Genomic DNA, 12,289 nt, shown 5'->3' with positions numbered 1-12,289 from the left:
CCACTCAGATTTGTCATCTTATTGTGAGAACTGTTACTTTTACTAAACCTTGTATTAAAATATTACATTAGTGAGCCATATTGCTTATCTCAGTCTTACTGTGTAACGCTTGTCTTAATTGCAAACTTGGATTCATCTAGAAGAGAGTGTAAATTATGAATGTCATTCACTTGCACACTATTTCTGAGAGATAAAATGGGCTTTATGTAGTTACCTTGAAACACAGAGACAGTGCTTAAATGTTTCCAGCCCTCTTGCTGCAAGACCTCTGCTCAAGGATTTGCAATTCTGTGATGATGTTTATCTTCCTTCCCTAATGTATATAGAGTCAGGCTGAAATTCTTTCTCTGGAAATCATTTGTAATTTCCTAATGAATTTTATAACTATACAGTTTTGCTTTACTTTGGATCAGGATAAACGCCTCTTCTTATGCATGATGTTTAAGTATTAAATAGACCTTGTTAATGATAGCTGATACAAAGAACTTTCAAGGCCTTTGCTATTTGCTAAGGCATTCTTTTTTTTGGTTTTGACATAGAGTATTTAGGATTTCATATGGCAGGGGTGAGTATTCTTATTTGAAGACCCTAAAAGATAACATTCACTTGCAAATTATTCTCTATTTTAATGTTTAATGAATTAAAACACAAGTAGAATGCCAGTTCTAGCATTAAAAAATGAGGGTACAAAAAACAACCTCCACATCCAGAGGCTCTTCTGTGCTGACTCAGCTTGTCCAGAAACAAAACAATTTACACAAAAAAACCACTGCCTTTAAGATTTCTTTCTTGTTAGTTCAAACCACGGAGAAAGTGCAGAATGAGCTTTCTATAATGTTGTCTCTGATCAGTTTCCACTGTGATGGATTTCTTTGCAAAAAGCAGCCAGAGCTACTCTAACTGACGAAAAGTGAGTTAGCAAATAACTATTCATCGCATTCCCTCTTTGAAGAAGGTCAGTTACGACAGTTGTTTAGATCAGAAGTGGAGTTAATTCTTCCTGGGTACAGGAGTGCTCATGTTAACATCTTTTGAAAAACTAGGAAACTGCATATTTATGGATTTTAATGAAGTAAACAGCTCATTGTTGAGTATAATGCACATTACTTGTCTTTATAAAAATATATATATATATTATTATAGTGTTGTCATGATTGTAATGACTTCAGGCATTGTTTTGTTGCTAGATGACTTCCCAGAAATGAGATTTACTATTACATACTTCATTGGTTTTGAGACTTATTTTTCATGACTTAGCTAACACAGAAGTGCATGAGCGCCTCTGGTTTTGTTTGTATGAGGTCATCACTTTTTTTTTGAGAGTAAAAATAATAATAATAATTTAAAAAAAGACCAATTGCTTTTACTATATTGAAAAAAAACTAAGCAGAAATCTAAAACGCTGCAAGACTAAAATGGTAGTGCAGAGGCTGAAAAACAGAACCTCAGATTTACTGTCACTGGATTGAAAATTCTTCTGATAATTCTCTAAGCTATGCAGGTATCTCACATACTTGCAGGACTGTGCTTCACTGTAGTAATAGATTTAATTTAAATTAATTTGCTTAAAAAAAGCCACAGAGCTTCACAGCAGGCCTGATGGTGCAAAGATGTATTTTTTTTAATAAATGCTCATTTTCCTATATGTCCTCTGTGGTATCCTACATATTATATCAGAACCAGTACAAACAGTTTGCTGGCACCACAGAACTCAATTTAAAAGGAAAACATCAGACTGCTCTTAGCAGTGAGTTTTTAATAATATTAATGATAATAGCAAAGTGTTATCTGGGTAATTTGGGGTAGCTGAGCTCAGCCTGCAGGACTTGGGAGTTTGTTACAGGATTCTAAACATTAACAAATAATTTGTAGTGATGATTTGCCATGAGAAGTTAGAGAACACTGTGTGCATGTCTTTTATGATGGAAGTTGCAGTGTGTGACAGGATCCTAAGATAATTTGTCGAGCCTGTAATACATTCAAATCATCAGTGTTAATATGAGATGAGGTGGAATGTTTAAGCAAATGAGGATGTATTGTTTTCTTACTGAGTCCAAGTCTGATTTTTGCCCACCACTTTAGCTCTAAAATGAGTAAAAGGACCAGGGACAGAATTTAATTTATCAAGTATCTGGGGAGTTTTGTGAATGTGGCATCTGCCTTCTCTGAGTGTGTTTTGGACTTACAGCCAAAGGAAGAAAAACTCGTTAGGGTGGAAAGTTATCCATAAGAAATAGTCTGATCTTTGGGTAGTGTACTATTCCCAGTGTACTAGCAATTCTGAAGTTGTAAAATGTAAAATCAAAAATTCTTACCCCTCATGCCTGGTAATTTAAGTCAAACTCATCGCCAAGAAGGTGGGAGTTGGCTGCAGAACGTGTTTGCTTCTGTAACATAATTCCTGGTGTTCCTCTGCGTGGGTATTTTATTGCCTTTCATCAGGTAATTCCTTCATGTTAAATGTAACATGAGAATTTAAGTGCCAGCATACCACACAGCTATGCTAAGGACACAGACTTTTTTTTTTTCTTTAATATATAATAGGATGACTTCTTGTCATCCTTGATCAGTCACTCTGAAATTTTTCTGCCTCTCATAACCATCTGAATGGTAAAGGCATCACCAGCTCTCCTCAGCCTGAACATCTTTTGCTGTAAACCACAGTGGAAAAACAGCTTTGAAGTATTCCCAGTAGCACTTTTGGAATTTCTTCAAGTATATTGAGATTTTGTTAGAAATTGAATTGCCAGTGTAATCCATCTTCCCTGTGAGAAGAGATTCAGATAAAGAGCGGGAGCCCAGCAGCATTAAGTATGAGAGCATCCCTTTAAATCAATAAGCTACAAATCTGGCAGTGCATTCATGCAATGCTTGGTGCTGCACTGAGGTGGCTTTAGTGCTGAAACAGCACTACTAATAGCACATCCCCAACATGGATAAGCAGTTCAGTGATGCAGTAACACGGATTAGACCAGGCTTTAACCAGTTAAATTTGACAACAATACCTGTCCTGTACTGACACAGATAACAAAGCCAGGTTTTCTGTCTTTTTTTCAGATAACTTTCCAAATGTGGTTATAGAAGGCATTCTACATGGAATATTTTATCCTCATTTACTGCCAAGGTAGAAGAGATACATGGCTAGAAGAAGCTGAAGCAAGTCTCCAAGTAACATTTAATCAAATTAGTAAGAAGGATTATTGTGCTCAAAATCAGGAGGCACAACCTCGGCTTAACTTTAAGTGTTACTTTTTTTTTTTTTTTTTTTTTAATCAGTGTCAGTACTGTTGCTGCTCTAAAAAAGATATGGAAACAACCATACAGAAGGTAGTTATACCTTGTTGATAGACTCTCTGTAACTATTTAACACTACAAGCTGAATGTCATACACTGAGGTACATTACCCTTTGAAAAGAATTAAAAGCTGTACTAATATTTTCTACTGTTTCTATCCTAAATTACACTAAATCTTTTTGCACGAGGCTTTTTCTCAGCACATGGGCCCATTGCTGGCAGTGGATGGATTGAAAGTGCTGGCACTTAAGTGAGTGCACGAAAAACTGAGGAATTCGCTGAGTATTTTTCTTAAGTTATTTTCAATTTGCTTCTTAATTATTGGTTGGAAAAGAGCCAACACGGGTATGTGCAGTTGCCATGAGAAATCATGCTTTTTATGTTCTGAAATACATAATTCTCTTCTAGAAAATTGTCCAGATTTCAGTCACAATTATACTATCTACTGGGGGATCTTGCATGGCATTTATGCACCTCATTCAGTTATGACATATAATGTGTGCATTCTTACTCTTTATTTTGCAGACTGTATTCTGTATCTTAACATTTTATGAGTCACAGAGCATACAACTCTGTGGTAAGCTAAAGTTTGATTAAGTAGTATAATGTGGCAAAACTCATAAATATATATATACTTGTGTGTATATATATTCAGATTTAACTGGAAATTGTGTGCTTCTGGAGATTACAAAATAAATTACTAGAGTGTGGATGTTCTGCTTCAGTGTATTTTGTTGTGCATTTTTGTTCAAATAAGACATTTTTCAGAGGTTATCAAAGAGGTCATCACATCTTCACATGATGCACAAGAACATATTATTTGCCTGTCCATTTAAAACTCACAGTACCACACTTGCTATCTGAATACATTACACTCGAATAGGGAAACTGAACTTGGACAAAGACACAAAATCATTAACTGCAAAGCTAGGCACTACCAGAACTCTGATCCAGGAGGCACATGTATTGCCTCCTGCTGCCTACAAAACCTGCCTTAAAGCTGCTTGAAAATAGTGAAAAGTTTGGATTCGCTTAAAAAATCAACTGTGACTGTAAGACTTGTCCATGTGACAGACCTTGCTTTCCTGCCAGAGGGATCCACCTCCAGGAAAGCTTTCAGGTATGTGTGGAAAGCAGTTCAGATGAGAGAATATGAGAAACTGTTGCTTTTCCTTCCAGACTTCATTTCCCAGACTCTTTGCAGATTTTTACCTGCAAAGGTTAGGAAAAAATAAATAAATAGCACAAACTGAGTGGATGTAAAATAGTAGTCTGATTGCCTAATAGTAGGCAAATTTAGACGCAACCTTCCTAAAATCATAGAATCACCATGGTTGGAAAAGACCTCTAAGACTGTCCAGTTTCTAACTGACGATCGTACTTAGTGAGACAGACCTTCTCCTTCCTGATTAAGGATTGTCATCTGAATGCACTGCTTTTTTTGAAAGACAGTAGAACTTCATCTGACACATCATTAAGGAAATTTGCCACCCTCCTCAAATCTTGAAACCTCATCTGAAAAGCAGCACCTCTGCATGGTTTGCAGACTCAAATGAAGTGGGAAGAAAGCAAAAAGGGAAGGGAAAAAAAAAACATTCTTCATTAATTATTTGAAATCAAAGTTTATTTATTCAAAACATTTTTTTATTTTACTTTTTTTCCCCAGATACATGTATTTAAAAGAAGTAGATACTTCTACAAAAAATAACATTTTCAGTTAAAAGGCAGTAACAAATATTGCGAAAATTTCCAAAGAAAACAAAATGACTATTTCAGGCTTTGAGAAAAGGAAGTACTTCTACAGGTTTTCATGAGAGATTTTCAGTAAGCTCTAGGAATGTGCAGGCTTTGTCCTGAGTTCTAAGGCCTGACAGCCCCGTCCAGCTGTTACACACAGGCCTATCTTTATGTAGCTGGCAACTTAGGAGCATCACCTGCATATAGCTTAATGTGTTTTAAGGAGAAAACTCAATAGATAATTGAGATCAGTCAAAAAAACTTAGACCTCAAAGGATTACATTGTACTTTCCACTCCAAGTACTGGTCTCACCAGTCATCTACTTCCACTACGAATGGTTCCTTTACAGCTATCTTGCCACTGTTCACGATCACGCAGTCATGAAGAGGGCGGTCATGTTCATCTGTCTGCTGAAGTTCTATCAAGTGCACCACAGACTGTAAAAAATAAAGCACAGATCAGTTGGATCAACGAAGCTCCAGTGGCTCAAGTCTGGAATACAGCAAGCAGCCAAGCGCTCCTGGTGACGGCTTCTACCTTTATATGTATTAGGCAACAGATCAAAGTAGTTATTTCTAAAGGACAAAATTCAGTTAGAAATACTGAGTACTCATTTTTTGTATCTGCCAGTTCATCTAATTAGACTAAAACTTAGTTTAAATCTCTCTTCAATTATTTTTTTTTCAACAACTAAGCTCCTAAGAATTGAATTCGATACTCAGGATGGGATGTGAGGGGAAATGTTCTGATGAGGTCTGCAAACTCCTCAAAGACCTGACTGATGCAGCAGGTCATGTTTCCCCACTCATTTCAAAATATAGATTAAATGGAGTAATAAGTTACATGGAGTTAAAAGGAGAAGTATATAATCAGTGGGAAATAACACTTCTGAACTTATATACTATTTGGTCCTTGTAGTGATGCACTTGATTAGTTTTGCTGCTGTGTACATGTGGAGGGTACTGACTATCATTTGTTTCCTTTTTAAACAGTTCTGATATATGTTTGTATACCTCACACTCATGTGCCCTAACAACTAAAGAGTTACCTACAGCTTGCAGAAATGTAATTATTTCATGGCTAACAGGATTACTAGCAGGGGGAACTGAACTTAACTCTGCAGTCTGCAAAGTTGTCAGTATTGACTCCGTTGGCTAGTGATCTGAAGCAAGAGGCCAAAGAGATGTTTTCAGTTTCTACTTCTGCAATCATCCATCATTTGGTATTTCAGTTCTAAATCTCCTAGCTTCAAGTTCTTCACATCCGTTTTCTACCAAATACACATTAGATTAACACTCAGCTGTTCAAGATGGCTCTAAGTTACACTAATATAATGCAGGAGAATATTTACTTTCAGCTTACCATTCCATCAAGGACTTTGCCAAATACTACATGTTTTCCATCTAACCAGGAAGGCTTTGTCACACTGATAAAGAACTGGGATCCGTTGCTGTCTGGTCCAGAATTAGCCATGCTAACCCATCCAATTCCATAGTGTTTGAGCTTGAAGTTCTCGTCTGGAAACCTTTTTCCATAAATGCTTCTTCCTGTGACATAAAAAAAAGTTTGGGCTTTTTTTTTAAAAAAGCAAACAACCCACAATCTTGTTAAAAAATGAAATGAGTACAAAGTCGAGACTTAAAGATTCATCATTTGAGTAAGCCCAACATCACTGTTGTGATTCAGTAACTGAAAAGATTTTGTATGTAGAGAAAAGAATAAGGTGAACTAAAACACCAGATACATGGAAAGAATATTTAAAGCCAGTGATGCTTTAGCCTCTGAATTTAACAAGCAAACTCAGTATCTTCAAAGATCCTACTAAAATACATCACTGAGCAGCAGTGATACTTCATCTCAGCAAATTCAAATCTTTATATCCACTAAAAATAAGGTAGCCATGTTTTGTGGCAATTTTGTTATTTCTGTAACACTTTATGCATAGTATACTTTTGTATTTTGCTTTAGACAAGTTTATGAAAATTAGGGAAGCTAGTGTCACAGACTCCATGTGTATCTGTAGAAACATTACGTAACAATTTTGGTGTTTTAAAAGAGAAAGAAAACATTAGTAATGGTTAAACTACTGTAACTTTGAAAAGAAAATGCTGCTGCACTCTCTGTTTGCACAGTGCCTATGAGGATGCTGGCCCACCACACCACCACTAGCTATCCCAACAAACAGTACTAGCAGGCAAACAAACACTGCCTACCTTTAATGCTAAAATTGTGTCTTTGGTATTTTAGCCTTCCCCACTGTTTGCTGCAAGGAAAAGGAATACGTTTTCCATTCTGTCCCAGCGGGGAAATCACTAACACTGCACGCAGACAGTTCAAATCGTAGCACCTGATGAACACGCGTGTAAAGGAAGAGAAGAAATCAGGCCAGAATGCATGCAATGCAAGAGATGCTGCACTAGGACTGCTCTCCTGAACTGGCTGATGTGATCTTCTGGAGGTTCAGGAGGCAGTTATAAATTTAGTAGAAGAAAAAAGAGAGAGTGCAAGACACTCATTTCAATTTCTCTGTCCCTGCTTTGGATTTCCCTCCTGCAGCACTTTTCAGAATGTTCCACAGAAATGGCTGAACTGAGGACAAGGGAGGTGAGACTACTCGTTCCCTACCTGCCTTCCCTCTAAGTGCTTTGCTGCAGATTAGTTCGCTGCTGGGTGACTTGAATTGGTTCACGTACACATGCAATCAGGGAAGTAGTGCTGTTGCAAAGCAGAACAGGGGAATGGTGGAGATGGCTGTAGGAGCTGCTTAGCTGCTCAAAGGGCTTGCCATGCAGCCCACTGTGCAAAGCCAGGCTCCTGACTGAGGAAAGTCATAGACAGAAAGGACTATCTGCAGAAGCTGAGGATGAAGGAAGGTCTACACATACTTTTATTTGATAACCCACATTTGTGCCTCTTATCTTCCAAGAAACTACCTGTTTCTAAAATAAATGTTTTTTTCTTGTTTATGGGAGTTGAAAGAAAAAAGGAAAATGCTCTTTCATCCATCTTTTCAGTAGACCCACAAAGAAACGAGAGAAGCCAAAAGAAAGCATGTTACCTCCTGATCCATCTCCAGCTGTAAAGTCTCCTCCTTGAATCATGAAGTCTTTGATCACACGATGAAATTTACTTCCTTTGTATCCATATCCTCTCTAAGAAAATGAAATAATGAATGCAACACACAGTTCTGTACGATCATATGGAAATGTGCACATGGTGAGTGGTCAGCTTTCAGAGAACATATCACCACTTGACTCAAAGGCTGGCAAGAAACAAACAGCAGTGAGATGCTGCATCCAGGGTAGAAGTCTGTTTGACCAGTACTGACCACAGTGCCTCTGCATGGCACATCTAGAGGGCAGGGACACACCATGGTGCTGACAGCCAGCCCAAGTGACATCTTGTGAATCAATCTGCAAGGACTTCTGTGTCTCACACAGCAGAGCATGGCCTCAGGAATGGCACTCTTGCACTGACTCTACTGAGTTGAAGTGGACATTTCACAACCAAAATGGCATTTAAATATTCATTCCCCACTCCAAACTTTAGCACACAACGGAAGAAAACTGTAAACCTACTTCTCCAGTTGCCAGCACGATGAAGTTCTCCACCGTTTTTGGGACAACCTTTCCAAACAACCCAATTGTAATTCTGCCAACATCTCTGTCTCCAATCTTCATGTCAAAGAACACCTAGATGCATTTGTGAAGAAAAGAGATGCAAACGTGAACAATGGTAAGAAATAGCTTCTGGGGCGCTCAAAATTAATATTACAATCCTCAGGTGCTAGTTTCCTTCCATTTTCCAAAACCACATTATGCAGTTGGAAAAGGTGGGAAGAAAACCCTGCTGCTCCAGCAAGGTGTCCACTCCCCACATAGCAACCCAGAACTGCCTGGAAGAAGAAGTACTGCAGCAGGTAGTTGCTTGCCTAAAGTCTTCTACGTGTGTGTTGCTAAAAAGCGTATGTGGAAAAAACAAAAGAGTTAGGAGGCATTTAACATAGTTCAGAATATCTGAGTGTGTATCTGAACAGCAAAACTGTTCAAACAATTAAATAGGAGCAGCTGTCAGGAAATGAGGGGTTTCAAGTCTGGAAAAGTTATATAAAAACTATTACAACTTCTAGGAAACAGCAATGTGTGTTCCTGTGATGTGGTATTTGCTGTTCTTCACTGCACTCAACCAAATATTACTAGTCTGCAACTCTAAGAAATTAGTCCAATTATGATAATAAATGACCACAGTCTCTCCAATGTCAATGCCTCTTTCATGCTTTCCCACCAAACATTTCTACTGTTTCTTCTTCTTCCATGTGGTTTTGACTGTTGAACTCCTGGCTAATGTTACAAAAGCTTTGTAAAGAAAATAGCATTCCTTTTGATGCACCTCATTCATTTTCTTGGCACTTGGCACCAAATACTTGTACTTGTTAGATGTGTGGCTTCCAAAGCATTAACAACAAACTTTCCCTGATTTCTTGGCATTTTTATAAATGCAACTCTCTTCATTCTGCAGTCAGCTCTCTTTAGGTATGGGCATAGAGAAAAAAAACTGTGCAGGTTTTCTAAACGCACCTTATTTTCTATGGAAATCTTGTCCAGGCAGGGCAGCTGCTGACACAGCCAAGGCTGCCAGCAATGCCTGCCGGCAGCAGCACTACCAAATGCGTCCACAGGCACGGGAGACAAGGCAAAGCTCCTGTCCCGAACTGCTGTCAGGCATCAGGCTTCACAAGTGGCAGAGCCGCACATGAAAACGCCTGTTCTACCTGAAATGTTTGGAAACGTGTCCTAACACCCAACCCGAGCCTCCCGGCCACAACCTGGGGTCACCACCTTTCTTCAAGTCCTCCAAAAAGGGAACGAAACGTCGCTGAGCCGTCAGACGCTGCAGCTTCATACTTGCAGGGACAGAAGCCGAAGTTAGAAATCGCCGTAACGGGGCAGGCGACGGACACAGGCACGGCACGGCGTGCGCTGCGCTCCGCCGCAGAAGGGCGCGACCCGGCCGGCCAGGCGGAGCGGGCAGCGGGACGGGACGGCTCAGCCCCGCGGCACCGCGATGGGAGCGAGCGCAGCAGCAAAGCCCCGGCGGGCAGCAGGGCAACCCCCCGCTATGGGCAGCTCTACGCGTCATCACACCGTGCGACACGTTCAAGGAAACGGCGACGCCGCTCCGTGCCGCGGCGAGGCGACGGCAGCACCGACGCGGGGCGACAGGGCGGGCGCCGGGTCACACCCCACGCCGCTCCTCGGGCTGTGCCGCGCGGTATCCCGCCGCAGCGAGCGCAGCGCGGCCTCCGGGCACCGCTCCTCGCAGACGAGGCGAGGCGAGACGGGCGCAGCTCGCGGGCCGCCCCAGCGCAGAGCGACCGACCGACCGCTTCCCGCCCGGCCCGGCCCGGAGTCACCTTGGCCGTCACGCTGGGTCCCCTCCTCCTCAGCCCCGCGGCCGCCGCGACCAGCAGGCAGAGCCAGGCGATGGCGCCGAGCGCCGTCCGCCCGCGGGACATGGCGCGACCGAACGCTGCGGCGCCTGCGCCCGACGCCGAGCGGCTCCTCCCGCGCCATGTGGCGGGGGGGCCCTCAGCGCTCCGCCGCGCGGCCGGCGCTGCCCCGCTTCGCTCCAGGGGAGGGGCGGCGGGAGGACGGCGCCCGCCCCGCTCCGGACGGCGCTGCTTCCTCGGGGGAGTCGCCCGCCCGCGCCGGCGTCGGGCCCCGCCGCGGGGAGATGCGGCTGCGCTGCCGGTCCGTGAAAAACGTGCAGGCTGTACCGCGGTGAGAACTGTGCGCCCCCAAGTTCCAGCGCCTGAAGGAAAAATAGTTGCTGCGTGCCGCTGTGCTGGAGGCAGGAGGACGTCCGAGCACGGCCGGGGCCAAAGCTCGCGGCTGCGCGGCGCTCGGTGCAGCCTTGCAGCCCAGGGACCGTCTGCTCGTGGCACAGCTGGAGTTGCAGGGCACGGCGGTTGGTGCTGAGGAGCTGATGTGAGAGCTGCTTGCTTTCCACGTGTTCTGTCCAGCTAGCTAAATGCCAGCTGGTTGAGGCATGCCAGGCACGTTTCTGGATTATGGAATCCTAGAATGGCCTGGGTTGAAAAGGGCCACAATGATCATCTGGTTTCAACCCCCTGCTATGGGCAGGGTCACCAGCCACCAGACCAGGGTGCCCAGAGCCACATCCAGGCTGGCGTAGATCATACCTTCTGTTTAGGGATTCAGCATGTGCGTGCCAAGGCCTCTGCAAAATTCATCAATGCAGTCCACCCATACTACCTATTTAGACTTTATCTGCTCTAAAGCTGTCTGTTTATGCAATGAAAAGATGCTGCAAATCATGGCGTATTCAGAGGAGTGTGATGAGAATGGAAGAAAGCTCCTCTTAGAGCATGTAGAGTGCGTGTTAATAGCTTTCAGTATTCTGAAGGCAGAATGTTTTGATTCTGGGGAAGAGACCTACATGAGACATGATATTTCTGATAGTCCAGATGCAGGTGAGTCATACGGAGGGCACAGTCAGAAAGAGGAGAAGTATTAGCTGATGAGAATTTGTTTTCCTACATCAGTCACAGTAGGCTGGTTCAGATGGTGAGGAGCAAGCAAGGGAAAGACAACCAAGAGGACACAGTCTAGCTAGGAGGCTCATCTAATAGCTCTGAGATGGAGGGGCTTACTCCACATAGGTGTGCTAAATAAAGCCATCCAGAACACTGTGCGGAGTTCCATTTCGCTCAATAAAAATGCTGGTCTTTGCATGGACAATGTTGCTGTTTTTTGGGGTGTAAATATGTTTTCTTTGTATAATGCTGGTGTGTGGGGTGATGAATAAGTATTTCATAGCATGGAAAAGACTTGCAGACAAGATGAGACTTGTTTGACTTGTGGTATCTTACAAAGTTTATGCATGTTGGTGATGCTAAATAACTTTTGGAAAAAGATAAAATAGCATTTAAACAGGAAATATCCGAGAGAGGCAGAAACTTAATATGTTCAATAAAAACTCAATTTCACATGGATAACCTTTTTCTGAGGCAAAATGCCATGCCTCTTTTTAGGAATCTGATGTGATTGTGTAACTGAAGATAGACAAAGTTCTGGACAAACAGTATGGTTTGTAGGAACTGGAAAGAAAAAAAAAATCCTTAGAATAAAACTAAGGAAGCCTCCCCTCAGAACCATAGAATCATAGAATGGCCTGGGTTGAAAAGGACCACAGTGATCATCTGGTTTCAACCCCCTGCTATGTGCAGGGCCGCCA

At 42.1% G+C, this 12,289-nt stretch overlaps 2 protein-coding genes across 7 annotated transcripts in view; one reads left to right on the top strand and one right to left on the bottom strand.

Annotated features, from left to right (window-relative positions):
- The window catches only part of SNX24 (sorting nexin 24), an 80,253-nt gene extending 76,249 nt beyond the window's left edge, over positions 1-4,004 (top strand). For all 5 annotated transcript variants that reach the window (XM_031607162.2, XM_090132678.1, XM_090132679.1 and 2 more), the window contains exon 7: positions 3,058-4,004. In XM_031607162.2, coding sequence (XP_031463022.1) covers positions 3,058-3,128 — 71 coding nt within the window. In that variant the 3' untranslated portion in view covers positions 3,129-4,004. The remainder of the gene's footprint in view (positions 1-3,057) is intronic.
- Positions 4,005-4,900: 896 nt separating this feature from the next.
- PPIC (peptidylprolyl isomerase C) lies at positions 4,901-10,622 on the bottom strand. 2 transcript variants are annotated; one of them, XM_031607160.2, is made up of 5 exons: positions 10,446-10,622; positions 8,611-8,724; positions 8,091-8,184; positions 6,395-6,579; positions 4,901-5,469 (listed from the first exon to the last, which is right to left on the bottom strand). In XM_031607160.2, the coding sequence occupies exons 1-5, from the start codon at positions 10,545-10,547 to the stop codon at positions 5,341-5,343; spliced, it is 624 nt and encodes a 207-aa protein (XP_031463020.1). In that variant the 5' UTR covers positions 10,548-10,622; the 3' UTR covers positions 4,901-5,340. The 2 variants fall into 2 exon arrangements, with proteins under 2 accessions (XP_031463020.1, XP_089987695.1); XM_090131569.1 differs by lacking the exon at positions 10,446-10,622 and adding an exon at positions 9,610-10,369.
- Between the last annotated feature and the right edge of the window lie 1,667 nt (positions 10,623-12,289).

This window comes from Phasianus colchicus, chromosome Z, assembly GCF_987193195.1.
Source record: "Phasianus colchicus chromosome Z, bPhaCol1.hap1.1, whole genome shotgun sequence".
Classification (NCBI taxonomy): Eukaryota; Metazoa; Chordata; class Aves; order Galliformes; family Phasianidae; genus Phasianus; species Phasianus colchicus.
The sequence above is the reverse complement of the archived record's forward strand: the minus strand, read 5'-3'. Positions and strand labels throughout refer to the sequence as shown.